Below are 26,722 nucleotides of genomic sequence, written 5' to 3'. Positions count from 1 at the left end.
GTTTTCCGGAAAATGAGTCATTTTTTGGAAAACATTTTCCTTTTCAGTGTTTGGTTGCATTCTGAAAAACTGTTTTTTTGTGTTTGGTTCATTTTCTGGAAAATGAGTAGAATTGTATAATTAAACATTTTAATTATTTTATTTAGAATATTACAACATGTATAATAATATATAATAATATAATAATAATTTTAAATAAGATAAAAAATAACTAATAATATATCAAAAATATTATGGTGGTGGTGGTAGTGTAGTGGTAGTGGTGTTATTTGTTATATAATAATAATAATAATAATAATAATAATAATAATAATAATAATAATAATAATAATAATAACTGGTGGTGGCAGTGGTGGTGGCGGTGGTTGCGGTGGTATGGTGGTGGTGGTGGTAGCGGCGACGGTGGTTGCTGTGGTATGGTCGTGGTGGCGGTGGTGTGATGGTGGTGGTGTGGTGGTGGTGGCGGTGGTTGCGGTGGTATGGTGGTAGTGGCGGCGGCAATGGTATGGTGGTGGTGGTGGCAGCGATGGTGGTTGCGGTGGTATGGTGGTAGTGGCGGCAGCGGTGGTGGTAGTGGTGGTGGTGTGATGGTGGTGGTGGTGGCGGCGACGGGGGTTGTGGTGGTATGGTGGTGGTGCTGGCGGCGGCAGTGGTAGTGGTGGTGGTGTGATGGTGGTGGTGTGGTGGCGGTGGTATGGTGGTGGTGGTGGTGGTATGGTGTTGGTGGTGGTAGTGGTTGTGGTGGTATGGTGTTGGTGGTGGTAGTGGTGATGGAGTGATGGTGGTGGTGTGGTGGTGTGGTGGCTGTGGTTGCGGTGGTATAGTGGTGGTGGCGGCGGCAGTAGTGGTGGTGGCGGCGGTAGTGAGGTGGTGGTCGTATGGTGTTGATGATGTTGGTGGTGGTGTGATGTTGGTGTAAAAGTTGAAAAATGACTTCCCCCAAAAAAAGGGGAAGTCATTTTCCTCCAAAACAAGCCTATTTTCCAAAGTCAACAGAAAATGATTTCCGTTGACTTGATTTTCCAGGCACATCCAAACAATGAAAACTTGGAAAATGATTTCCAGAACTTATTTTCCAGGTTTCCAAACACACCCTAACTTAAAAGTTTCTAATTTATGGAATAAGGTTCAAATTGGCCACTGAACGTAACCTGAAAATGCAATTAGGCCACTGAACAGTCCAAATATGTGCAATTTCACCTGATAGCAGGTTACCCTCAATTTTAGCAGATTATCTACTTACGTGGCAGCTGAGTTGGCATTGTTAATAAATTTTAATTAATTTTTAATAAATTTTAATAATAACTTTTTATTAAAAAAATTTTTTAAAAAATAAAAACGACTTTATTTTATTTTTTATTTAATTTTTTCCAATTTTTTATAAAATTTATTATTAAAATTAATTATTAACAATTATTTAAAAATTATTAAAAATGCCAACTAAGGTGCCACGTAAGCAGGTAACCTGCTAAAATTGATGGTAACCTGCTATCCGGTAAAATTGCATACGTTTGGAGAGTTCAGTGGCCTAATTGCACATTTTTTGAGTGTTCAATGGCCTAATTGCACTTTTTTTTTCGTTCAGTGACCTAATTGCATTTTCAAGTTACGTTCAGTGGCCAATTTGAACCTTATTCCTTAAAATTAACATTCCTAAAGGATTGTTTGATTGGATGTAGTTGCAATTCAATTACAACACAATTTTTTGACCACCGAATTACAGTGTTTGGTTTGAGAAAATTACGATTCCACCGAATTGCAATTCCCTCATTTTGTTGAATTGCAATTCATAATCTCCCCCATATAAATTGCAATTCAATGGGAAAAGGTAAAGGAAAAAGGAAGAAAAAAGACATTTTTACCCTTGATTATTATTAGTATTATTATTACACAAAAGCATTTTAATCTTTATACAACTTCTTCCCTTCTTATTTTCTTATTCATCAATACTAAACAATGTAATTTGAATTCTTATATTGCCCCTTAATTCCTTCCTTCTAACCAAACTTCCTATAACTATTTCATTAACAACATTTAGCTAGGAAACCTAATTAATGAAAAAGTAAAAAAAAAAAAAAAAAGTAATAATAATAATGTTCCACCGCCAAGGAGTAGGGGGCTGGTGACAGAGTAATGGTGCTAGCGCCCGACCCGGGTTGTCAACAGGCACCTGACCCGGCGCTCCGTGAAAACCTAACGGGCAAAACTCTAATGGGCAGAAGTCATTTAGTACCCCGCTCATTCAAGACAAGGAAATAATGCATCAGCTTCTCATTATAATGTAGTTGTTACGTACCGCCTCAATCTATTTTCACTCTATTCTTTTTCCACCAAATCATAAGTCTTTTGTCCCTTAATTCCTTTATTCTAACCAAACGTCTTATAACTATTTCATTAACAAGATTTAGCTAGGAAACCTAATGAATGAAAATGTATTAAAAAAAAAATAATAATAATAATAACAATAATAATAATAATAATAATAATAATAATAATAATCTATACTATATATAAAAACAAAATCCTTAAATTTTAACTTCCCGCTCAATTCCTAAAAAATCTCTCTTCCTAATAAAATATATTGATTTCTACTTTCCCATTCGTACAATAATTCTGCGTTAAAATTCTGTTCTAATATTATAAAATAGTGTAATACAATCTATACTATATATAAAAAAAAATCCTTAAATTTTAACTTCCCGCCCAATTCCTAAAATATCTCTCTTCCTAATAAAATATATTGATTTCTACTATCCCATTCGTACAATAATTCTGCGTAAAAATTCAGTTCTAATATTATAAAATAGTGTAATACAATCTATCTATACTATATATAAAAACAAAATCCTGAAATTTTTACTTCCTGTGCAATTCCTAAAAAATCTCTCTTCCTAATAAAATATATTGATTTCTACTTTCCCATTCGTACAATAATTCTGCATTAAAAATTTATTATAATATTATAAAATAGTGTAATACAATCTATATCTATACTATATATAAAAACAAAATCCTAAAATTTTAACTTCCCGCTCAATTCCTAAAAAATCTCTCTTCCCAATAAAATATATTGATTTCTACTTTCCCATTCGTACAATAATTCTGGGTAAAAATTCTATTCTAAAATTATAAAATAGTGTAATACAATTCTCTTTGCACATCTAATCTATACTATATATAAAAACAAAATCCTGAAATTTTAACTTACCGCCCAATTCTTAAAAAATCTCTCTTCCCAATAAAATATATTGATTTCTACTTTCCCATTCGTACAATAATTTTGGGTAAAATATTCTATTCTAAAATTATAAAATAGTGTAATACAATTCTCTTTGCACATCTAATCTATACTATATATAAAAACAAAATCCTGAAATTTTAACTTCCCGCCCAATTCCTAAAAAATCTCTCTTCCCAATAAAATATATTGATTTCTACTTTCCCATTCGTACAATAATTCTGGGTAAAAATTCTATTCTAAAATTATAAAATAGTGTAATACAATTCTCTTTGCACATCTAATCTATACTATATATAAAAACAAAATCCTAAAATCTTAACTTCCCGCCCAATTCCTAAAAAATCTCTCTTCCTAATGAAATATATTGATTTCTACTCTCCCATTCGTACAATAATTCAGTTAAAGCTGTGAAGTGTCAAAAGTTCGGCAATGCATAACTTTTGACTCGGTTGTCTGTTTTGGACAGATGTTTTTTTGAAATTGTGTATTTTTTCGAGATATATCCACCGCAAACTGCCGCAGGCGGTTTGCCCACCAATTTCTTAAAAAAATGCTTTATTAAATAGTTTATAAGAAAAAACTATGAGAACCTTATGTTTTATTAAATAATTTTTAAATTTTTTAATTAAAAAAATTGTCTCGTGCATTTTTTAATAATCTCTCTTTATAATTGGTCAAATTATTTAATTATGATAAATTAGGAATAATTAATGATGGTAATAGAAATCCTATAAGCGACCTCTGGTGAAATTAACTCTTAAAATAATTATATATCAATTTAAATATTCTTAGTATATTACAACAATTCCATTCCGTGCATCGCACGAGTAAAAATACTAGTAATAATAATAATAAAATGTTCCACACTTCCACCGCCAAGGAGTCGGGGAAACTCTAGTAGTCTAGTGCAGTCGGTTAAAAAGAAAAACAAAAATTTTAACCCGGAGGTCCAATTAAAGCCGCAAGACTAAAGCAACGAAACTGTCACGAATATTGGTCACAGACCATACAAAACCAACCACAACACGCCACGGCAACAAAACAACATTAAAGAGTACACGTGTCTCGACCACGTACTACCTTCTTATCTGTAATTAATACAGTTGTCAGTTTAGGTGCTCTCATTATTTTAAGTTTTAACCGCAGTGGAAATGTCGAACTAAGTAAACCACGGTTAAAACTTAACGTGACCATGGTTAACCCCCACTACCTGGGCAGTTTATATATCAACTGATGATCAGCGGATTGAGCCCAACAAAAACCACACCAGAAAAAAAGGATGATGATCGGAGAGAGAAATCTCCCTAATCCAACGGTCCTTGTTCCACCATGGCTCTCAGATGATCCGACGGCTAATATTCACTTTGTTTCTAGCCCCGGCGGTAATGCGAATTTTAGCGACGATGTGTCGCAGTTCCTCCAAAACGATGCCGTTTTACAGGCGCTTCAGCGTTATCTGCCGTCGAACGACGCCGCGGCGGCGGTGATGATGGGAGAGTTTGAGTCCGATAACGACAAGGACGTTGAGTTTCCGGTGGACGCGTATGCATGCGATAATTTCCGCATGTACGATTTCAAGGTGAGGAAATGCGCGCGTGGGCGGTCGCATGACTGGACGGAGTGTCCCTTCGCTCATCCTGGGGAGAAGGCTCGCCGGAGGGACCCGCGCAAGTACAGATATTCCGGCGCGGCGTGTCCGGATTTCCGGAAGGGGAACTGCCGGAAGGGGGACTTGTGTGAGTTCGCGCACGGCGTGTTTGAGTGCTGGCTCCACCCGGCGCGTTACCGGACACAGCCGTGTAAGGACGGGGTGAACTGCAAGAGAAGGGTGTGTTTCTTCGCCCACTCGCCGGAGCAGCTCCGGGTCCTCAGTCCTCGGGCCGACGGCTACGGTTTCTCCGACGCCTCCTGCGCTAAAACTCTGCATTTCGTTCCCTCGTCGTCGCCGGAGTCGGGCTCGCCGCCTTCCGAGTCGCCGCCGATGTCCCCGATGAACTCGATGGTGGCTTCTCTGCGGCAGCTGCAGCTGAACAAGGTGAAATCCATGCCGGCGTCTTCTTGGAGCGTGCATATGCTCGGGTCCCCACGGCTGACCCGATCCGCCGGGTTCTGCAGCTTACCCACAACGCCGACCCGATCTCTCAGCAGACCCGGAGTGTGCAACTTCGATCTGTGCGAGGAAGAAGAAGAAGAAGAAGTTCCCATGGAGAGGGTGGAGTCAGGAAGAGATTTAAGGGCGAAAATGCTTGAGAAGTTGAGCAAGGAGAATCCATTGGATGCAGTAGAAGCGGGTTCAAACCCGACCCATAACCCGTCCTATGCCCCAAGCCCGGATCTCGGATGGGTCTCGGACCTGATCCAGTAAATCATCAACTTTGACGATCTGACTCATTTATTTATGATATGATTCTGGCTGGGGAGTAAGTGATTTTTGCTCTTTTTTTCTACCCTCACTATATGTAAATATTATTATAAATTTGGGGAAAATGGGTTGAATCCAGGAAAACAAGCTAAAAAAAAAAAGAGAAATTTTGTAAATATAATTAAGTAGTAGGATAAGATAATCGAGGATGAAAGCTTAAATTCACTTCTTCTGTGGATTTTCATTTAAAATAGTAATAATAATTAGGAAGTGGTAGCAGAAGACTGGGATTTCATGTTCCTTTTTTGGCAATTTCAAGGTTGTCTCTATTATTATTATTATTATTATTATTATTATTATTATTATTACAGTGGAGGAGTAGTACTGAAGACTATTCTAGATATGTGATCTTTTTTGTCGATGTAATTCATGTAAATATATATGCCACTGGGGTTATATATTGAATGATGTGTTATTTATTTTCCAGTATTTCGATTTACCTCGTTATATAATTTTCAGTTTATTATTTTAGAATTGAATGAGACATACAATTATGTCAGTGAAGAATTTTTTGTTTTTTTGTTTTTTTTTTTAAATGAAATAATTGTGGAAAAATATCAAATAACCTTATCTCCTCAAGGACACAACCCAGAGTCAAAATTGGCATTAAAAAAAAAAAAAAATTCTAAGAATAGGTCTCTGATGTGATTTTTTAAATTTGGTACTCGTCTTTTAGTTTAGATGAAATAAATTCGTGATTATTAAAATTGCTTCACAATTGGTCTTTCTGTTAACTAAAAGTTTAGTTAAATAAACGTTAATGAAAGATTAAAAGAGTCATTTCCTATGTTAGTTTCGTCTTAAACCTCCATAGATTCACCATTTCTTCTCCTGTCGGACCCATTTATATATCGTTTTAATTTATTCTACTATCCCTTTTCATGGCCATCCCGTCTTAACTAAAAACACTACTACCCTTTCTCTAATCCCCGCCGGCCGCCCTATTTGCAGAGTGCTACAGTGCCGCACTTCAATAACAAATTAACAATCTAAAATTTCAAATTCACACTCACGGTTACAGTGCCCTCACATGGCTTTAGATGGAACAAATTGAAGCCTTTACAATCCAAAATTTCAAATACAGTAGATTTTAATCCAAGAATCAAGATGGGCTTGGCTTCATTGTCGCCTGTCAAATTTGGCCGAGTTTGAAGAGCAACAGATCACATACACAGATTCAAAATTTATGAACATAAAGTTGTGAACATAATTATGAACATATAGTTCTGTAATTATGAATATAGAGATTCAATAATTGTGAATATGAAGTTAAAAAATTATGAATATATAGCTTTATAATTATGAAGATATAGTTCAATAATTATGAACATAGAGTTTTGTAATTGTGAATATAGAGTTCAATAATTATGAAGATGAAGTTAAATAATTATGAATATATAGCTTTATAATTATGAACATATAGTTCAATAATTATGAACATAAAACTGTGTCCACATTGCAAGGTGGACACAGTTCCACGGCATAACGATTGAATAAAGTGGCGTACATACTTTTCATTCACAATAATGAAATCATTGTTTTTTTAAAAAAAATTTCCATTCGTTGTTGACACAAATTGTTTTGAGAGCTTATCAATGACAATTGCTGTCAATAGATGATGATAATAAATAATTCAAAATAGGACAAATGACACTTTTTCCCCCTGTATTGTTTACATATAACATATTTTTTCCTTATGTTGTTTATGTAACCACTTTATCCCCCTCAATTGTTTTGGAAGTGGCTATTTTCCCCCCTCTCCGTTAAATAAGTGTTAGGGCTGTTAAATATGAGGGTAAAGATGACATTTCACTTATTATTATTATTATTATTATTATTATTATTATTATTATTATTATTAAAATATAATAAACTATGTTAACATTTCTTTAAATTAATACTCCGTATAATTTAACTTTTTTTATTTTTAATTTATTAAAAATATTATTAAACACAAAAAAAATTAATTTAACAATTTAAAAAATTAACAAAAGTAACTAAAAAAGAGTTAAATTAATTAATAAATTATAAATAAGATAAGTAAGATGAGACAGAGAAAATAAGCACTATCATAAAAAAAAACAAAATATGATTTAAGCACATAATAATAATAATAATAATAATAATAATAATAATAATAATAATAATAATAATAATAATAATAATAATAATAATAATAAGTGAAATGTCATTTTTACCCTCATATTTAACAGCCCTAACACTTATTTAACAGAGAGGGGGGAAAATAGCCACTTCAAAAACAATTAAGGGGAATAAAGTGGTTACATAAACAACACAAGGGGAAAATATGCTATATGTAAACAACACAGGGGGAAAAAGTGTCATTTTCCCTTCAAAATATAAGGTTACAATAGATATTGTTATAATAATATAGTAAAAATTAACTTACAAATTTCTTTAGAAGTTTTCATGCATTGATAAAAGCATAATTGAAATATTAAGTTTTGTTCTCAATAATCAAAAGAAGATTAATTAAACGAAAAAAAAAAATTGAACTTAAATTTATTATTTTTTAATGAAAAAAAATCAAATGATTATCAAAGTTCCTGATTTATAATCATTGAATGCTATGTATTTAGTCGGGCTAATTATTTGACCAAAGTTTATGTTAAATTTTATACTTTATTTTTTAATACATTTTAATATATTCGTAGTATATGTTTAACAATTATGCTAACTCTAATTGGAATGAGGTTAGAACCTAAGACCTTTCTTATAGAAATTAATGAGTAAGTTAAGAATAATAAATAGTTAACGGAATATTCTGTTAATAAAGTTTATACTAACGAAATTTAAGGTTATTTAAGGAAAGAAAATAATATAATAAAGGGTAAATAAGGAAAATCATTAAAAATACTAAAATCAAAATACTATGAACCATTCATTTTAAGAAACAAGTAGTACCGACATTTTTTTTTATTCCAGTTAAGGGCTTAACATTATTGGCTCTTATTATAATTGTAGATTGTAGATTGTAGATTGTAGATGTAGATTTTTAAAATTTTTTGTAGTAGGTTGTAAATCACAAAAGTTAATACGGAAAAAATTATATTAAAAAGTTATTGTGTGACGAATTGAACTATGTACAAATTAAATTTGTGATTTTGTAAGAATAATAATTCGTATGTTATAAATCTATATATATATATATATATATATATATATATATATATATATATATATATATATAAGTAAAATCCTCCTAACAAATTTTTCCCCCAAAATTTAAGGGCATTTATGTACATTCATATATATATTCGGTTTATGGAAGGAATAATTTTTTTTTTTATTATTTTCCCCCCAAAATAGGGGTTTTTTTTTTTTTTTTTAATGCTACTGGCTCTATTAGAATGTAGTATATATATTCATATACTTTCTCAACCTATTGAAACACAAAGAACCAATAACGCCTCCGCTGAGGCTCGAACTCACAACCTTCCAAATGAAAGTCCAACCCGGGTACAATTAGACCACATAGTCCTGGTATGGAAAGAATAATTTGGTCATTAATAAATCTTATTTATTTGGAAATTAAGTAAATTGTATTAATTGGTAATATTGTGTACTTATGGTAGAATAATAATATATTATGTATGCTATTGTATTTATATATACACATGCCACACGAATATGCTGAAGTATATTGGATTTGAATAGCTCAGTGTTCAATATTTTAGGCTCATCCAATTGCCTAATAATTTAAATAACAATGAAAATTTAACGTAAATTGAAAGTTTTTACCTTTCTTGAGATCTCTTACCATTTTATAATTTCAATACTAAGCCATTTTGATCTCATTCATTGTGTATAAATACACCTTATATCACCATACACAACTCATCAACTTCACAATCCCAACTAAGATTAATTTATTTTTTTTTGAAAGCCAACAACCTTAAATTGCATTAGCCATTCCAGGCTCAAGAAAAGCGGGAGGAATATCCCTCCAAAGAGAAAAGAGGCAGATACATGCTTAGCCATAACATGGGCAGCCTATATAGCATCCCTGCGCACATGAATTACTGCTGATCTAGACATTTGATCTAATAAACGATTACAAGCTTGCAAAACAAAACCAAAATAAGTCCGGAACGAACTAGCATGCTTTAGACTGGAAACCAAGACAAGACTGTCATTGTAAACTGAAACCCTTGAGTAGCCATTATTCCTCAGCCAAGATAGTGCCTCACACAAAACCATTGCTTCCGCCAAGAGGGGGTCATAAGGGCAATTAAGAGGTCCATTCCCTGCCGCCACAAAGATTCCATCCTTCTCCTGCACTACGAATCCATAAGCCGGCACATGATTCGGACCATGGAAGCCCGCATCCACACGACATAACACGCCATCATCAACTACAGGAGCCGGATCCGGGGCCACACACAGCACACGTGAGGTGATGCGTTGCTGTTCAGCTGCTGTCCAAGAAGCCCACTTTGCCGTGAACCTCCTGACCACCACCATAGGCAACGGCAGACAGCCATCCCAAACCGCCTCATTCCTGGCTGACAAAACATCATATAACAAACCACATATCCTCCCTTGTGCCTCTGAGCTATAAGTGGCCATATTGCCAAGCCATTGTTCTGTCCACTGCCTAAAATTCCTGCCACCAAAGGAAGGAATTAGCAGATGAGATAAATTCCACACTTGTGTAGCATAAGGACAAGAACATAAAACATGCATAATATTTTCCTCCTCAAAGCCACAAGCTGGGCAAATATTAACCAAATCCACCCTCCTATTTATCAAGTTATCGAGAGTAGGCAAGATGTCAGGCAGAGCTCTCCATAAGAAAATTCTCCATCTAGGGGGGACCTGTAAACTCCATAAATAACGCCACACAGGCAAACACGGGCCATATATCTCACCCAACCTTCTGTATCCATCCCTAACCGAGTAGCAACCCCTTAGATCCCTGTCCCAAAACCAAACATCATCACATTCCACATTAACAGGGAGCTGCTTAATCAACAAAATATCACGTGGGGCAAACAACTCATGTAACAAATCATCATTCCACCCATTGGTGGCACTATCAAATAAGTCTGAAACCAGAAGCTCCTGGCCCAGGTTTGGGTGAGTCGAGACTACATAGGGATCAACAGCATCAGGCAGCCAAGGATGATTCAAAACCCCAGTGGCCCTTCCATTGCCTATCCTCCGCCTGCAACCAGATCTGAGCAACGCCTGACCTGCGTAAATACTTCTCCAAGCATAACTCGGGTTACGACCAATCGTGGCTTCATAAAACGAGGAAGTAGGATAATACCTGGCTTTGAACACACGAGTCACAAGGGACTCCGGATTTGTTAATAGTCGCCACCCCTGCTTGGCCAACAGAGCAACATTAAACTCATGCAAACGCTTAAAACCCATGCCCCCAAACCTCTTAGGCACACACATACGATCCCAGGACATCCAGTGAATACTGCCCTGTGAGCCTCTTTGGCCCCACCAATACCTGTTCATTAACTTCTCCAAAGCATTGCACAAAGATAAAGGTAGCAAATAAATGCTCATAGTGTAGGTAGGCATTGCCTGGGTTACACTCTTTAAAAGCACCTCCTTCCCTGCTTTGGATAACAGTCTCTTGTTCCACGAGCCAAACCTTTGCCTCAATTTCTGCCCTACATATGCGAAAACTGCACTTCTATTGCGACCTACCACAGAAGGCAATCCCAGATATTTGCCAAAATCATCAGCTTGGCCCAGCCCCAATGTATTCGCAACCAGATCACTCATCTCCACCTGTGTGTTACGACTAAACGTTATGCTTGACTTCTGAAAATTAACCGCCTGCCCAGAATAGGCCTCATATACTCCCAGGCACTTCTTCACCTCCAGTGCTTCCTGTAGATTAGCTTTAAAGAACAGCAGACTATCATCTGCAAAAAATAAATGCGAAATAGAAGGTGCCCCCTTAGCCACTCTACAACCATGCAAAAGCCCTTTTGTCTGAGAGTCCTGCAACAAAAATGATAAGTCCTCAGCACATATTATAAACAAATAAGGAGACAATGGATCTCCCTGTCTGAGCCCCCTCGTGGGCACTATTTCCTCAGATGGCTTCCCATTTACTAGCACCCTGTACCGCACGGACTGCACACATAACATTACCAGCTGAACCCATCTTTCATCAAACCCCAGGCGAATCAACATCTGCTGCACAAAAGGCCACTCCATCTTGTCATAAGCTTTCGCCATATCTAGCTTTAAGGCCGCCCACCCAACCTGCCCCAACTGTTTCCTCCTCAAATAATGACCAACCTCAGACGCAATTAATATATTGTCTGTGATCAGCCTACAGGTAAGAACGCACTTTGCGAAACAGAAATCATACCCTCAAGTAACGGTTTCATACGATTAGCAATCATTTTTGCCATTATCTTATATAGCACGTTACACAAAGCAATTGGCCTTAAATCAGATACAGACACGGGGGTGCATTTCTTGGGGATCAAAACAATATTGGCATCATTCAAATTATCAGGGAAAGACCTCTCAGACAAACAATTAAGAACAAAATCAGAGACGTCCTTACCAATAATATCCCAGAAAGCCTGGTAGAAGCCCGGATTCATGCCATCCGGACCTGGAGATTTGTCCTTACCCATAGAGAATAAAGCACTCCGTACCTCCTCCAGCTCAAAGGGGCGCAGTAACTCATCATTCTGCTCACTAGTTACACGAGACTGCATGGTATCCACATTAAAACTCCCAGGACTCCCACCTGAAGTAAAAATTTGCTTATAATAATCCACAACTACTGAGTCCAAGGCATTGCCCTCTCGCCAAACACCACCATCATCCTTCAGTCTCTGGATCACATTTTTCCTCTTCCGATAAGTAGCATACTTATGGAAAAATTTTGTGTTTCTGTCAGCTCCCTGGAGCCAGTGCTGTTTTGCACGTTGCTTCCAGAAAGCCTCCTCCTGGGCTAGCACCACACTCAACTGCTCATCAAGCTGCCTAAACCGTGCCAAAGATCCAGGATCACGACTACCCCGTAAACCATTCATTTCCTTCCTTATAACTTCGCCCCGTTTCCCATATTTATGATGGCGATCACCACCCCACCTCCTCAAACCCCGACCACACACACCAAGCCTGGCCTGTAACGCCAATCCCGGAGTGTTAGCCCATTCCCTTTCCACCACCTCCCTGCAACCTCCATCCAGTAGCCATGCATTCTCAAATCGGAAACACTGGGGCCTCAACACCTGCTCCACCCCATCTATATCCAAGAATAGCGCAGTATGATCTGACAAGTCAGTTCGAATATTGAACACTCTCGCCCTATCATTATCCTGCAGCCAGTCCATATTCGCCACCACTCTATCCAACCGCTCCTCAACCCAGCGAGCAGTCCCCTTCCCACGCTCCCACGTGTAAGGGTATCCAATCATAGGCAGTGTTATCAATCCACAGTCATCCAGAGCTTCTGCAAACGCCTCTACCAAACGTACCGGATGTGGCAACCTCCCCCTCTTATCAGACTGCATCAACAAATCGTCGAAATCCCCCAAGACCACCCAAGGTAGCTCAGAAACGCCCCTAAGAGATCGTAGGAAATCCCATGCAGCCCTCCTCCTATCCCTTTGAGGATTCCCATAATAGCAAGTTAACCTCCATAATGGCTTATCAGGCAAAGAAATCTCAAGGTCAATATGATTCATCGAATACTTAATCAAACGTGCACCATTGTTCCTGGCCCATAGAAAACACAAACCACCCCTCTGACCATCACTATCCAAAGCAAAACAACCCTCAAAACCCAGTCTCACACGTAGCCTCTCTGCATGACTTCTATCCACCATAGTTTCCATCAAAAACACAAACTCGGGCTTCTTCTTGAACACTAAGTCCACCACCTCCTGAACTGTCCGTGGATTGGCCAAGCCACGGCAGTTCCAAAATAAGGTACTCATTGAGACCGGTGGGCCTGGTCCCCAGGTCCCACCAAACAGTGTTGCTCTACTTCCACATGCATTTCCCTCACCTCACTCACCACTTCACCACCCGATCCCCTCCTCCGTTTCGGTTCCACCCTCAATCCCCTCTCCTCCCCCTCAACCGTAGCAGTTTGCAAGCTCGCCGGTAACACCCCCAAACCCGAAACCCCAACCCCAGTATGCCCCGCCACCACACTGCCATCCCTCCCCAAACCCGTAACCCCAACCCCAAACTGCCCCAACGCCACACTGCCATCAACCCCCATTCCCGTAACCCCAATCCCAACCTGCCCCGCCACCATTCTGCCATCCACCATCCCCTCACCTCCCTCAACCCGCAAACCCCTTGGCAGTCCCCTCACACCCGAAGCAGCCCCATAACCAATCTCCTTCCTTCTCTCCTGGCCTAGCCGAAACCACTTATCACCCAAAACCTTAGCCGGCCCCAAGCCCCCCGCCTTCATACCTGGGCCGTAAATATATTGCTCCGGCAACATTGAGGACCTTCGAGCCTCCAGACAAAATTTACCAATATGCCCCAACTTGCCACAAAAAAAAGCATAAAACATTTAGGCGTTCATACCTAAGATTAATTATTTCATTGACTTTTGCTAATTATCTTGTGATCTTCCACAATTGAGACTTATACGTGATTTGCAAGGGTGAGGTTTTCATTATCTTAGTTTTTTTTCTTTCTTTTTGGGTTTTGTTTTGTTTTTTTTTTTTTGTTTTGTTTTGTTTGTTTGTTTGTTTTTTGTTTTGTTTTGTTTCCTACTCATGTCTGTTTTGTTTTGTTTTGCAGGAGGGAAATTTTTTATTTTTTATTTTGTTTTGTTTCCTACTCATGTCTGTTTTGTTTTGTTTTGCAGGAGGGAAACAAGGCTAAGGAAATGGAGATAAAAAATAACAATAATGGATTGTTTCAATGCAACGTTTCTAAGAATGTGTTCTGTTCCGTCACAGATGAAGCGGCATGTAGAAACGGTACGGCCGGACAGATCGAACAATAAAAGCTAAGGGGGTGGGGATATACTCTGCATGCAAAAGCTGCAATATAATATATATGGGCATGAATGTTATCTATCCCACACACGTATATGATCTATCCCTTGGCCTTATGATCCCGATTTATTTGTTTTTCACCTTTTGTTTGTTTTAAGAAGGTGTATATATTTGTTACAGTTGGGATTACTCTTAATATCTGTAATGTCATTTTACATATGCAGATCTTTTTTTTTTTTTTTTGGAGCTTTCTTGATTCAATCAAAAGATCAAAGATTGGTTTTGTACATTGAGACTCAACATAGAATGATGATGAAACTTTTTGGCAATTTTTTTGTTGTCCAATAGCTGGTTGGAAGGGGCTTATGACAGTTTTGTATATTGGGAATGATAATTATATTGAGTTAGTTGCTTCTTTCATTTTAATTTATAGCTTTAATTTGCTTCTATATTTAATGTGTCAAAATATTATGTGAGTCATCAATTTCTTAGAAGTTCATCCCTAACTGTTTTAGTTTGTTCACATGATGAGTTTGAATTTACTTGTGTTCATCGATCTCTAACTCCTGGGTTTGTTAACTATTGCACATGTAGGTCCACACATACATTAAAGATATTATTTACTATCCCATGTGTAATTAATGTATAAGAAATATTCTATGTAGAATATAATGATACTCTCATATCATAATACATAGTCCAGTTTGAAGTAGTATCCTGATTTCCTACAAATTAAAATGGATCATTAGAAAAATGAAGGTGATAGTATTCAAAAAAAAAAAATGAAGGTGAATATGATTTTGATTATAGATGAAAAATAATAATACTAATAATAATCAGTAAAATAATAATTAGTACTAATAATAATCAGTAAAAAAGTTAGCAGTAAAATAAAAAAAATAAAAAAAAGAATACGTAATTCACTGAAAATGAAAAATGAAATAGAATTCATTGATTAATTAATACTAATAATAATCAGTAAAATTGGAAAATAAAAAAGGATCCTTAATTCATTGAAAATAAAAAAAAAGGAAAGGCAAGATTGTGCAAAAAAAAAAAAAAGAAGAAGTTATAAGCAGTAAAAAAAGAAAATCTTATCAAAAATTATTAATTAATAATAATAAGGATATGGAATTAAATTAATAATAGTAATAATAATAATAATAATAATAATAATAATAATAATAATAATAATAATAATAATAATAATAATGTATACTATTAATAAAAATAAAATCATCTTATTTAGTTTCCATTTTGAAGTAGTTTCCTGATTTCTTACAAATTAAAATGGATGATTAGGAAAATGAAAATAATAGTATTAAAAAAAAATATGAGGGTGAATATGAATTTGATTATAGATAAAAATAATATGTGATTGTGCTGAGTCATGAAAGAAAAATATTATTTTTAATTAGGTAATTTTTATTTTAGCATATCTTACTATTTACTATAAAGTCTATATATTGTAACATGTTTTTCTATTTTATGTAAAAACCATATAGTGTAATTGAATTTTTATTATTAAGATATACATTTATATAATTTCTATAGTTTATCTATACTCTTATTTAAAAAAAAAAATCATCCTTCCTTGCATTCCCGCCCAAAGAATATAAAAGGAAAAAAGTTACTAATTTATAATACTAATAATAATCACTAAAAAAGTTAACAATAAAATAGGAAAATAAAAAAATATCCTTAATTCACAAAAAAATAGAAAAGAAAATGAAATTCACTGATTAATTAATACTAATAATAATCAGTAAAAAAGTTAACAGTAAAATAAGAAAAATAAAAAATAATCTGTAATTCACTGAAAATAGAAAATGAAACGGAATTCACTTAATAATCAGTAAAATAGAAAAATAAAAAAAGATCCTTAATTCATTGAAAATGGAAAAGTAAAGGCAAGATTGTGTCATAAAAAAAAAGTCATAATAAGGAAACAAGTAAAAAATGAAAATCCTATCAAAAATTACTAATTAATAATAATAAGGATATGGAATTAAATTAATAATAATAATTATTATTATTATTATTATAATGTATACTATTAATAAAAATAAAATCCTCCTATGTAGTTTCCAGTTTGATGTAGTATCCTGATTTCCTACAAATTAAAATGGATGATTAGGAAAATGAAGATGATAGTATTAAAAAAATAAAAATGAAGGTGAATATGAATTTGATTATAAATGAAAATAACATGTGATTGTGTTGAGGCATGAAAGAAAATCATTTTTTTTAATTAGGTAATTTTTATTTTAGCATATCTTCATATTTACTATAAAGTCTATATATATTTTCTATTATATGTAAAAATCATATAATTTAATTGAATTTTTATTATTAAGATATATATTTATAAAATTTCTATAGTCTATCTATACTCTTATTAAAAAAAATCCTCCTTCCTTGCATTCCCGCCCAAAGAATAAAAAAGAAAAAAAGTTACTAAATAATAATACTAATAATAATCAGTAAAAAAATTAGCAGTAAAATAAAAAAAATTAAAAAAATCCTTAATTCACGGAAAATGGAAAAGAAAATGAAATTCACTGAGTAATTAATACTAATAATAATCAGTAAAAAAGTTAGCAGTAAAATAAGAAAATAAAAAAGAATCTGTAATATACTGAAAATAGAAATGGAACGGAGTTCACTGATTAATTAATACTAATAACCATCAGTAAAATAGGAAAATAAAAAAGGATCCTTAATTCATTGAAATTAGAAAAGGAAATGCAAGTTTGTCCAAAGAAGAAATAAAAAAGGTCATAATAAGGATACCAGTAAAAAAATGAAAATCCTATAAAAAATTACTAATTAATAATAATAAGGATATGGAATTAAATTAATAATAATAGTAGTAGTAATGTATACTATTAATAAAAATAAAACCCTCCTATGTAGTTTCCAGTTTGATGTGGTATCCTGATTTTTTACAAATTAAAATGGATGATTAGGAAAATGAAGATGATAGTATTAAAAAAAAAAAAAGGTGAATATGATTTGATTATAGATGAAAATAATATGTGATTGTGTTGAGGCATGAAAGAAAATTATTATTTTTTAATTAGGTAATTTTTATTTTAGCATATCTTACTATTTACTATAAAGTCTATATATTGTAACATGTTTTTCTATTTTATGTAAAAACCATATAATGTAATTGATGTTTTCTTTTAAGATATATATATATATTTATAAAATTTCTATAGTCTATCTATACGCTTATTAAAAACAAAATGATCATTCCTTGCATTCCCGCTCAAAGAATAGAAAAGAAAAAAAGTTACTCCGTTCTAATTAATAATACTAATAATAATCAGTAAAAAAGTTAACAGTAAATAGGAAAAAAAAAACCCTTAATTCACGGAAAATGGAAATGGAAAAAAAAGACCCTTATTGTTCTAAACGTTGCTTCAAGTGGAATAACATCTTTGCTATTGTCGTGTGGCAGGACGACGCATTCTCGATTTGCTATACCACTTTCAGTGAATGAAGATTCCACCTGCAATATCTCGAAAGGTAGTGACCTTTGCGAACTTATAATCAAGAGCAAATTGATAATATGGAATGAAGCACGAATGACACACAAATACTGTTTTGAGGTTTTAGACAAAACCATGAGGGATATATTGAGATTCGTCATACTTGGTAGTGATCAAAAAACATTTGGTGGAAAGACAGTAGTTTGAGCGGTGATTTTAGACAGATTCTTCCAGTTATTCCAAAAGCAACGATACCAATGATTGTGGGAGCCACTATTAATTCTTCATACCTCTGGAGAAATTGCAAGATATTGAGGCTCACGAAGAACCTGAGACTACACAGCTTAGCTTCAAACGAAGACAGACAGACGGTTGATTGATTCTCAAGATGGATTGTAGACATCGGAGATGGGATTACAGGGTTTGTAAACAATGATTTGTTTGAGATCGATACTCCACCAAGGTTTATGTTGAAGTGTGGACCTGATCCAATTGCAACTATAGTTGAAAGCATCTTCCCAACCGCGAAGTATAGAATGCTGAAGAGTCGCACCTAGAAGGACGGGCGATCCTCTCACCGACTTTAGATGTTGATAAAATTAATCAGTATATGTGTGACATGAACACTGCAGAAGGTTGGACGTATTTAAGCTGTGTAAGGCAGAATCAGATGGTGATAATCTCTCACAATAAAGGTTGATTGTCTGGACTTCCTAATCATTCATTGACAATAAAGGTTGGTGCACATGTTATGTTATTGCGGAACATAGACCACTCTCTTTGTCTTTGCAACAATACGTGCCTCATCGTTATAAGATTGGTGGATCATATTGTCGAAGCAAGAATAGTTAATGGAACGCAACAAGGAAACAAAGTCCTTATACCACGAATGTCTCTCACCCCTTCTGATACGAGATTGCAGTTCAAGTTATAGCGTAAACAATTCCCGTTGATGCTAGCATATGCAATGACTATCAACAAAAGCCAGGGTCAAACACTAACTCACATTCGCTTATTGTTGAAAAAACCAGTCTTTAATCACGATCAATTGTACGTGGCTTTTTCCCGAGTCACTCGATCATCCTAATTGCCTTAAGGTTTTAGCTCTAGACGAGGATGGACAAACTTCTGTTACTACTACTAATGTCGTCTACATAGAGGTTTTCAACAATGTGTAATTCAAAACAGTTATATTATGTATTCTTCTTGCACCAATATAACAAAATTGTTATATATCCACATATTACGTATATATTCCGTAAAAAAATTTCTACAGCTAAATTACTACACATAAAGATAATGAGACCAATTAATTCAATTCCAAAACATTCATACAAACCTTAATTCAACGTTAAAATTTACACTATCGAATATGAAGCAAATTATAATTCATATATTATAACGAATACATTCCGTGCATCGCACGGGTGCAAATACTAGTATAATTAAGTGTGGACATTATGAATTGATTATGTAACTGTTGTAACGATCGTATTTATGGTTACCATTATTATCTTTCATTTATAAAAATCATATCAATAGCTTACAAGATAATTTCAACGATAAAAAAATAGATATAAACAACAACTTACCAAAAAGAACTCTTTACTAATGAAATACTGATAAAGATTCTGACAAAGAGAAAAGATTGACAGGTTGGGTTCTTTTGAAAGAGAAAATTTGGATTTTGATGAATATATATTCTTACAAGATGTTGCAATTGTTTCTAATAGTGACTAAGGTTGTAATTTAAATTTAAGAGTTTGGGAGTTTAAATAGATTTAGAAGTTAAGATAGATATAGGAAATTCGATGGTTTTTGTTAATTAAAATTTAAAAATTCATAATTATAAATATAATAATTTAGAAATTTATTTTTACATATCAATTACCATTCTTAATTTATAATTCTTTAATTTTAGTGTCCAAAAAAGAATAGGAATTTATTTGTATATTACAATGCTTTTAACAAATTTTCAAAAAAAAAAAAAATGCTCTTAACGGGTTGGATGGGATATTAATATTAATTCAAAATTATTAATAATTAGATTAAGTAATAAGTATATTTTTAGGAAAGTAGATATATTTTGTTAATTAGAAATAAAAGAGTTTCCTAAAAACATTTAAGTCTTAGATATTTTGCAAAAAAAGACCAAATTAATATTGATTTTATTTCTTAATGATATGTCACCTCCTCATCCACGTTGGTGTATAGCATCTATACACCGACGGTGCATCAAATATTAATCCATATATATATTACACATATAGAGAAGGGATCAGTTACATAGGTTATAACACAAATTTACAATATTTAATTAAGTTTAATTCTAACACAATTTATAACACAAATTTACCTACTTAATTAAACATTTAAATGCATAATGAGTTTAAACAACATTTAAACATATTTTTTAACAGTAAAATAAATTAAAAACAAAATTTTAACTTAATGATTGATTGAGTAGCAGAATAGCTGACGAGAATGGAGGTTTGTACTAGAATAACTACTGAGCAGACGAACAATGGAGTGAATGACTAAGTGGAATGACCGGTGAGATAATCAGCAAAATTAGAGGAAAGGTGGTGTCGCTCGTCAGACTATCGGAGGAGTGAGGACGGAGAAGCCGGAGGCGAGTGGTCTGATTTAAGGAATGGCTGAAGCGATTCTGGTCTTCAGCGCAAGTGGAAGGTGGAAGTTCCACCGTTGAACAGTGGAAGACTTCAGCCGATTGCGGTCTTCAGTTTTCTAGAGGACGGAGAAGACGAGAATCGCGAATGGCTGAAGACCTGAAGCGGCGGAGGGAGAACTCAGCGAACAGAGCGAAGTGCGAAGCCAGTGAACTGATTTAGCCATTTAAGGACTTAGGGTTAACTCGTTACGTTAGTTGTCTGGTTCTAGGCTACTGGGCTATAAGCTATGGGTTGGATTGAATGGGCTGATCACTGAAGCTTAAATGCTAAATTGCTAATGCCTAATATATGTAAATATTATATGTCGGTTATCGGTCACCGACTCCCAATAACCGTATAAAAATTGAAAAACTGACAATTTTTTTAACATGATAACCGTGACCGACCGATAATCGATTTTTTCGGGAGGTTCGGTTATCGGGCGGTTAACCGATATTTTGCTCACCCCTAAACACAGTTTATAACACAAATTTACAATATTTAATTAAGTTTAATTCTAAATTAGTTTATAACACAAATTTACCTACTTAATTAAACATTTAAATGCATAACAGTTTAAACAACATTTAAACATATTTTTAACAGTAAAATAAATTTAAAAAAATTTAAAATTTTACCTTAATGACTGGTTGAGTAGCAGAGTAGCTGACGAGACTGGAGGTTTGTAGCAGAATAACTACTGAGCAGACGAACAATGGAGAGAGTGACTGAGTGGACTGACCGGCGAGATAATCAGCAAAAGAAGAGGAAAAGTGGTGTTGCCCGTCGGACCGTCAGAGGAGTGAGGACGGAGAGGTCGGAGGCGAGTGGTCTGATTTAAGGAATGGCTGAAGCGGTTCTGGTCTTCAGTGCAAGTGGAAGGTGGAAGTTCCACCGTAGAACAGTGGAAGGCTTCAGCCGATTGTGGTCTTCAGTCTTCTGGAGGGCGGAGAAAGACGAGAATCGCGAATGACTGAAGGCCTGAAGCGGCGGAGGGAGAACTCAACGAACTGAGCGAAGTGCGAAACCAGTGAACTGATTTAGCCATTTCGGGACTTAGGGTTAACTCGTTACATTAGTTATCTGGTTCTAGGTTACTAGGCTATAAGCTATGGGTTGGCCTGAATGGGCTTATCATTGAAGCTTAAATGCTAAATTGTTAATGCCAAATATATGTAAATATTATATGTCGGTTATCAGTCACCGACCGATTACCGACCCCCAATAATTGTATAAAAACCCAAAAAAAAAATAAAGGGACAATTTTTTTAACATGATAATCGTGACCGACCGATAACCGATTTTTTCGGGCGGTTAACCGATATTTTGCTCACACCTAAACACAGTTTATAACACAAATTTACAATATTTAATTAAGTTTAATTCTAACACAGTTTATAACACAAATTTACCTACTTTTTTTTTTGAATGCTACTAGCTCTATTACAATATAGTATCTGTTCATATACTTTCTCAACCTACTGAAACACAAAGAGCTAATAACGCCTCCACTGAGGCTCGAACTCACAATCTTCCAAATGGAAGTCCAACCCGGGTACCATTGGACCACATAGTCCTGGTAAATTTACCTACTTAATTAAACATTTAAATGCATAATGAGTTTAAACAACATTTAAACATATTTTTAACAGTAAAATAAATTAAAAACAAAAATTTTAAATATTACCTTATTGACTGGTTGAGTAGTAGAGTAGCTTACCAGACTGGAGGTTTGTGTCAGAATAACTACTGAGCAGACGAACAAGGGAGTGAGTGGCTGAGTGGACTGATCGGCGAGATAATCAACAAAAGCAGAGGAAAGGTGGTGTCACCCGTCGGACTGTCGGAGGAGTGACGACGGAGAAGCCGGAGGCGAGTGGTCAGATTTAAGGAATGGCTGAAGCGGTTCTGGTCTTCAGTGCTAGTGGAAGGTGGAAGTTCCACCGTGGAACAATGGAAGGCTTCAGCCGATTTTGGTCTTCCGTCTTCTGGAGGGCGGAGAAGACGAGAATCCCGAATGGCTGAAGGCCTGAAGCGGCCGAGGGAGAACTCAGCAAACTGAGCGAAGTGCGAAGCCAATAAGCTATGGGTTGACCTGAATGGGTTTATCACTGAAGCTTAAATGCTAAATTGCTAATGCCTAATATATGTAAATATTATGTCGGTTATCGGTCACCGACCGATTACCGACCCCCAATAACCGTATAAAAACCGAAAAACCAAAAAATTGATAATTTTTTTTAACATGATAACCATGACGGACCGATAATCGATTTATTCGGGCGGTTAACCGATATTTTGCTCACTCCTAAACACAGTTTATTACACAAATTTACAATATTTAATTAAGTTTAATTCTAACACAGTTTATAACACAAATTTACCTACTTCAATAAACATTTAAATGCATAATGAGTTTAAACAACATTTAAACATATTTTTAACAGTAAAATAAATTAAAAACAAAAATTTTAAATATTACCTTATGGACTGGTTGAGTAGTAGAGTAGCTGACCAGACTGGAGGTTTGTGTCAGAATAACTACTGAGCAGACGAACAAGGGAGTGAGTGACTGAGTGGACTGATCGGCGAGATAATCAACAAAAGCAGAGGAAAGGTGGTGTCACCCGTCGGACTGTCGGAGGAGTGACGACGGAGAGGCCGGAGGCGAGTGGTCAGATTTAAGGAATGGCTGAAGCGGTTCTGGTCTTCAGTGCTAGTGGAAGGTGGAAGTTCCACCGTGGAACAATGGAAGGCTTCAGCTGATTTTGGTCTTCCGTCTTCTGGAGGGCTGAGAAGACGAGAATCGCGAATGGCTGAAGGCCTGAAGCGGCCGAGGGAGAACTCAGCAAACTGAGCGAAGTGCGAAGCCAATAAGCTATGGGTTGACCTGAATGGGTTTATCACTGAAGCTTAAATGCTAAATTGCTAATGCCTAATATATGTAAATATTATGTCGGTTATCGGTCACCGACCGATTACCGACCCCCCAATAACCGTATAAAAACCGAAAAACCAAAAAATTGATAATTTTTTTTTAACATGATAACCATGACGGACCGATAATCGATTTATTCGGGCGGTTAACCGATATTTTGCTCACTCCTAAACACAGTTTATTACACAAATTTACAATATTTAATTAAGTTTAATTCTAACACAGTTTATAACACAAATTTACCTACTTCATTAAACATTTAAATGCATAATCAGTTTAAACAACATTTAAACATATTTTTAACAGTAAAATAAATTAATAACAAAAATTTAAAATTTTACCTTAATGACTGGTTTAGTAGCAGAGTAGCTGACGAGACTGAAGATTTGTAGCAGAATAACTACTGAGCAGACGAACAATAGAGTGAGTGACTGAGTGACTGAGTGGACTGACCGGCGAGATAATTAGCAAAAGCATAGAAAAGGTGGTGTTTCCCGTCGGACTGTCGGAGGATTGAGGATGGAGAGGCCGGAGGCGAGTGGTCTGATTTAAGGAATGGCTGAAGCGGTTCTAGTCTTCAGTGCAAGTGGAAGGTGGAAATTCCACCATGGAATAGTGGAAGGCTTCAGCCGATTGTGTTCTTCCATCTTCTAGAGGGTAGAGAAGACGAGAATCGCGAATAGCTGAAGGCTTGTAGCAGCGGAAGGAGAACTCAGCGAACTGAGCGAAGTGCGAAGCCAATAAGCTATGGGTTGGCCTGAATGGGCTTACCATTGAAGCTTAAATGCTAAATTGCTAATGCCTAATATATTTAAATATTATATGTCGGTTATCGGTAACCGACTGATTACCGACCCCCAATAACCGTATAAAAACGGAAAAACCGAAAAACCGATAATTTTTTTAACATGATAACCGTGAAGGATCGATAACCGATTTATTCGGACGGTTAATCGATATTTTGCTCACTCCTAAACACAATTTATAACACAAATTTACAATATTTAATTAAGTTTAATTCTAACACAGTTTATAATACAAATTTACCTACTTAATTAAACATTTAAATGCATTTTCAGTTTAAAGAACATTTAAACATATTTTTAACAGTAAAATAAATTAATAACAAAATTTTAAAATTTTACCTTAATGACTGGTTTAGTAGCAGAGTAGCTGACGAAATTAAGATTTGTAGCAGAATAACTACTGAGCAAACGAACAATGGAGTGAGTGACTGAGTGGACTGACCGGCGAGATAATCAGCAAAAGCAGAGGAAATGTGGTGTCGCGCGTCGGACTGTCGGAGGAGTGAGGACGGAGAGGCCGGAGGCGAGTGGTCTGATTTAAAGAATGGCCTGAAGCGGTTCTGGTCTTTAGTCGCAAGTAGAAGGTGGAAGTTCCACCGTGGAACAGTGGAAGGCTTCAGGTATTAATTACTTCTATTTTATTTTTCTTTTTAAATTTAGTTTATTAATATTAATAAATTAAAAATGAAAATTTACTTGAAGTAGCTTTTAGGTATTAATTACTTATATTTTTTTTTTTACATGTCACTAGTATTTAAATTCGTGTGTTGCACGAAATGAATTTGTTATAATATTTTAAAAATATTTGGATCGATATGCAATTATATAAATTATAACAACGAATATTATATAGTGCAATTTATGAAATTAGTTAAATCGATTATGTTTTCTGATTTACCATTGTTTGAATTCGAGCAAATAATTGTCTAATTATTCGTGCGATGCACAGATAAATTTTTTTTTTTTTATATATATTTAGATAATAGAATTAAAGATAAAATTATAAATAGTTCTAATATTTGAAATGTGCATTTATTTCATTATAAGATTAGTGTAAAAGTATCACTCAATTAATTGAATAATATATGATTCGTTTGTCTGCAATTATCTTTAAAAAATCGGTATGTAATATGATTTATTTAATTATATTATTATTAAAATAAATATGAAAAAAAAATAATTTAATTATAATTATTATAAAAAATAAATCCAATGAATCATTATAGCTTAATTACCATAATAATTATTAGGCAAATATACTAATATCTGTTCAATTATATTATACTTTTATACATTAACAGAACTAGATTCAGCTCCCACCAGATCATTTAGTATGCAGGATAAATCAGAAAATTCAGAGAAGAATGTATTAGAAGATACATACCTTGAACCAGATATCATAACAGTTATTTCATAAAATGATTTCAGAATTTTCACCAAAGATTGTACTGTTTCCCAATCCATGAGATCTGGTATATTCTCACCCAAATCAGAACTAAAAGAAGGGTCATGATCTTCAAAAACTTTTTGATACAGCAAAGCAGTATGAAGCATCATATATGTAGAGTTCCACCTTGCAGGAACATCAAGAACTAATAAGTTTTTTGCTGCCCCCCCCCCCCCCCCCCCCCCTCCCCAACAATTAAGTCAACAAGGTCTCTAAATTTTTTAAGCCTAGCAAGGGAGTTCCTCACCTTCTTAACAGCCTGATCAAATTTCCTTAATCAATCTTACACCACGAAATTAAGGATGTGAGCAATATATCACATATGTAATATTTACACCTTACAGCAATAGAATCTCAAGACTTCATTTTCTTTTTGAAAAAAACTATGGCAGTATCATTGCTTGAAACATTATCAACTGTTACAGAAAAATCAGACTTCAACCCCCACTCTAGTAGGCAAGTTTCCAGTGCATTTTTCCCCTTATGTGAAAACACGGGGACAAAGGATTTTCTTTTTTTTTTTTTTTTTTTTTTGTAGCTTCCACTCATTGTCTATGCAATGTGCAGTTATGCACATATAGTTGATCCTTGTACAGAGGTCCTATCAGTAGTGATACTAACCTTTTGACAGCTAGTCCTAAAGAAATTTTTCAAATTAACCCTCTCATCATAATAAATCTTTAGAATATCCTTACTCACTATCCATCTTGAAGGAATTTTG

General features: G+C 34.8%; 2 protein-coding genes across 2 annotated transcripts; one reads left to right on the top strand and one right to left on the bottom strand.

The window, feature by feature from the left end:
* Positions 1–4,223: 4,223 nt before the first annotated feature.
* Positions 4,224–6,092, top strand: LOC109171065 (zinc finger CCCH domain-containing protein 20-like). Its single transcript, XM_019320193.1, has one exon. The coding sequence runs from the start codon at positions 4,521–4,523 to the stop codon at positions 5,604–5,606; it is 1,086 nt and encodes a 361-aa protein (XP_019175738.1). The 5' UTR covers positions 4,224–4,520; the 3' UTR covers positions 5,607–6,092.
* Positions 6,093–9,677: 3,585 nt separating this feature from the next.
* LOC109171089 lies at positions 9,678–11,891 on the bottom strand. The gene has a single exon (XM_019320219.1). The coding sequence runs from the start codon at positions 11,889–11,891 to the stop codon at positions 9,678–9,680; it is 2,214 nt and encodes a 737-aa protein (XP_019175764.1).
* Positions 11,892–26,722: the final 14,831 nt, after the last annotated feature.

The sequence above is a fragment of the Ipomoea nil genome, unplaced genomic scaffold (assembly GCF_001879475.1).
Source record: "Ipomoea nil cultivar Tokyo-kokei standard unplaced genomic scaffold, Asagao_1.1 scaffold3394, whole genome shotgun sequence".
Taxonomy (NCBI): domain Eukaryota; kingdom Viridiplantae; phylum Streptophyta; class Magnoliopsida; order Solanales; family Convolvulaceae; genus Ipomoea; species Ipomoea nil.
The sequence above is the reverse complement of the archived record's forward strand: the minus strand, read 5'-3'. Positions and strand labels throughout refer to the sequence as shown.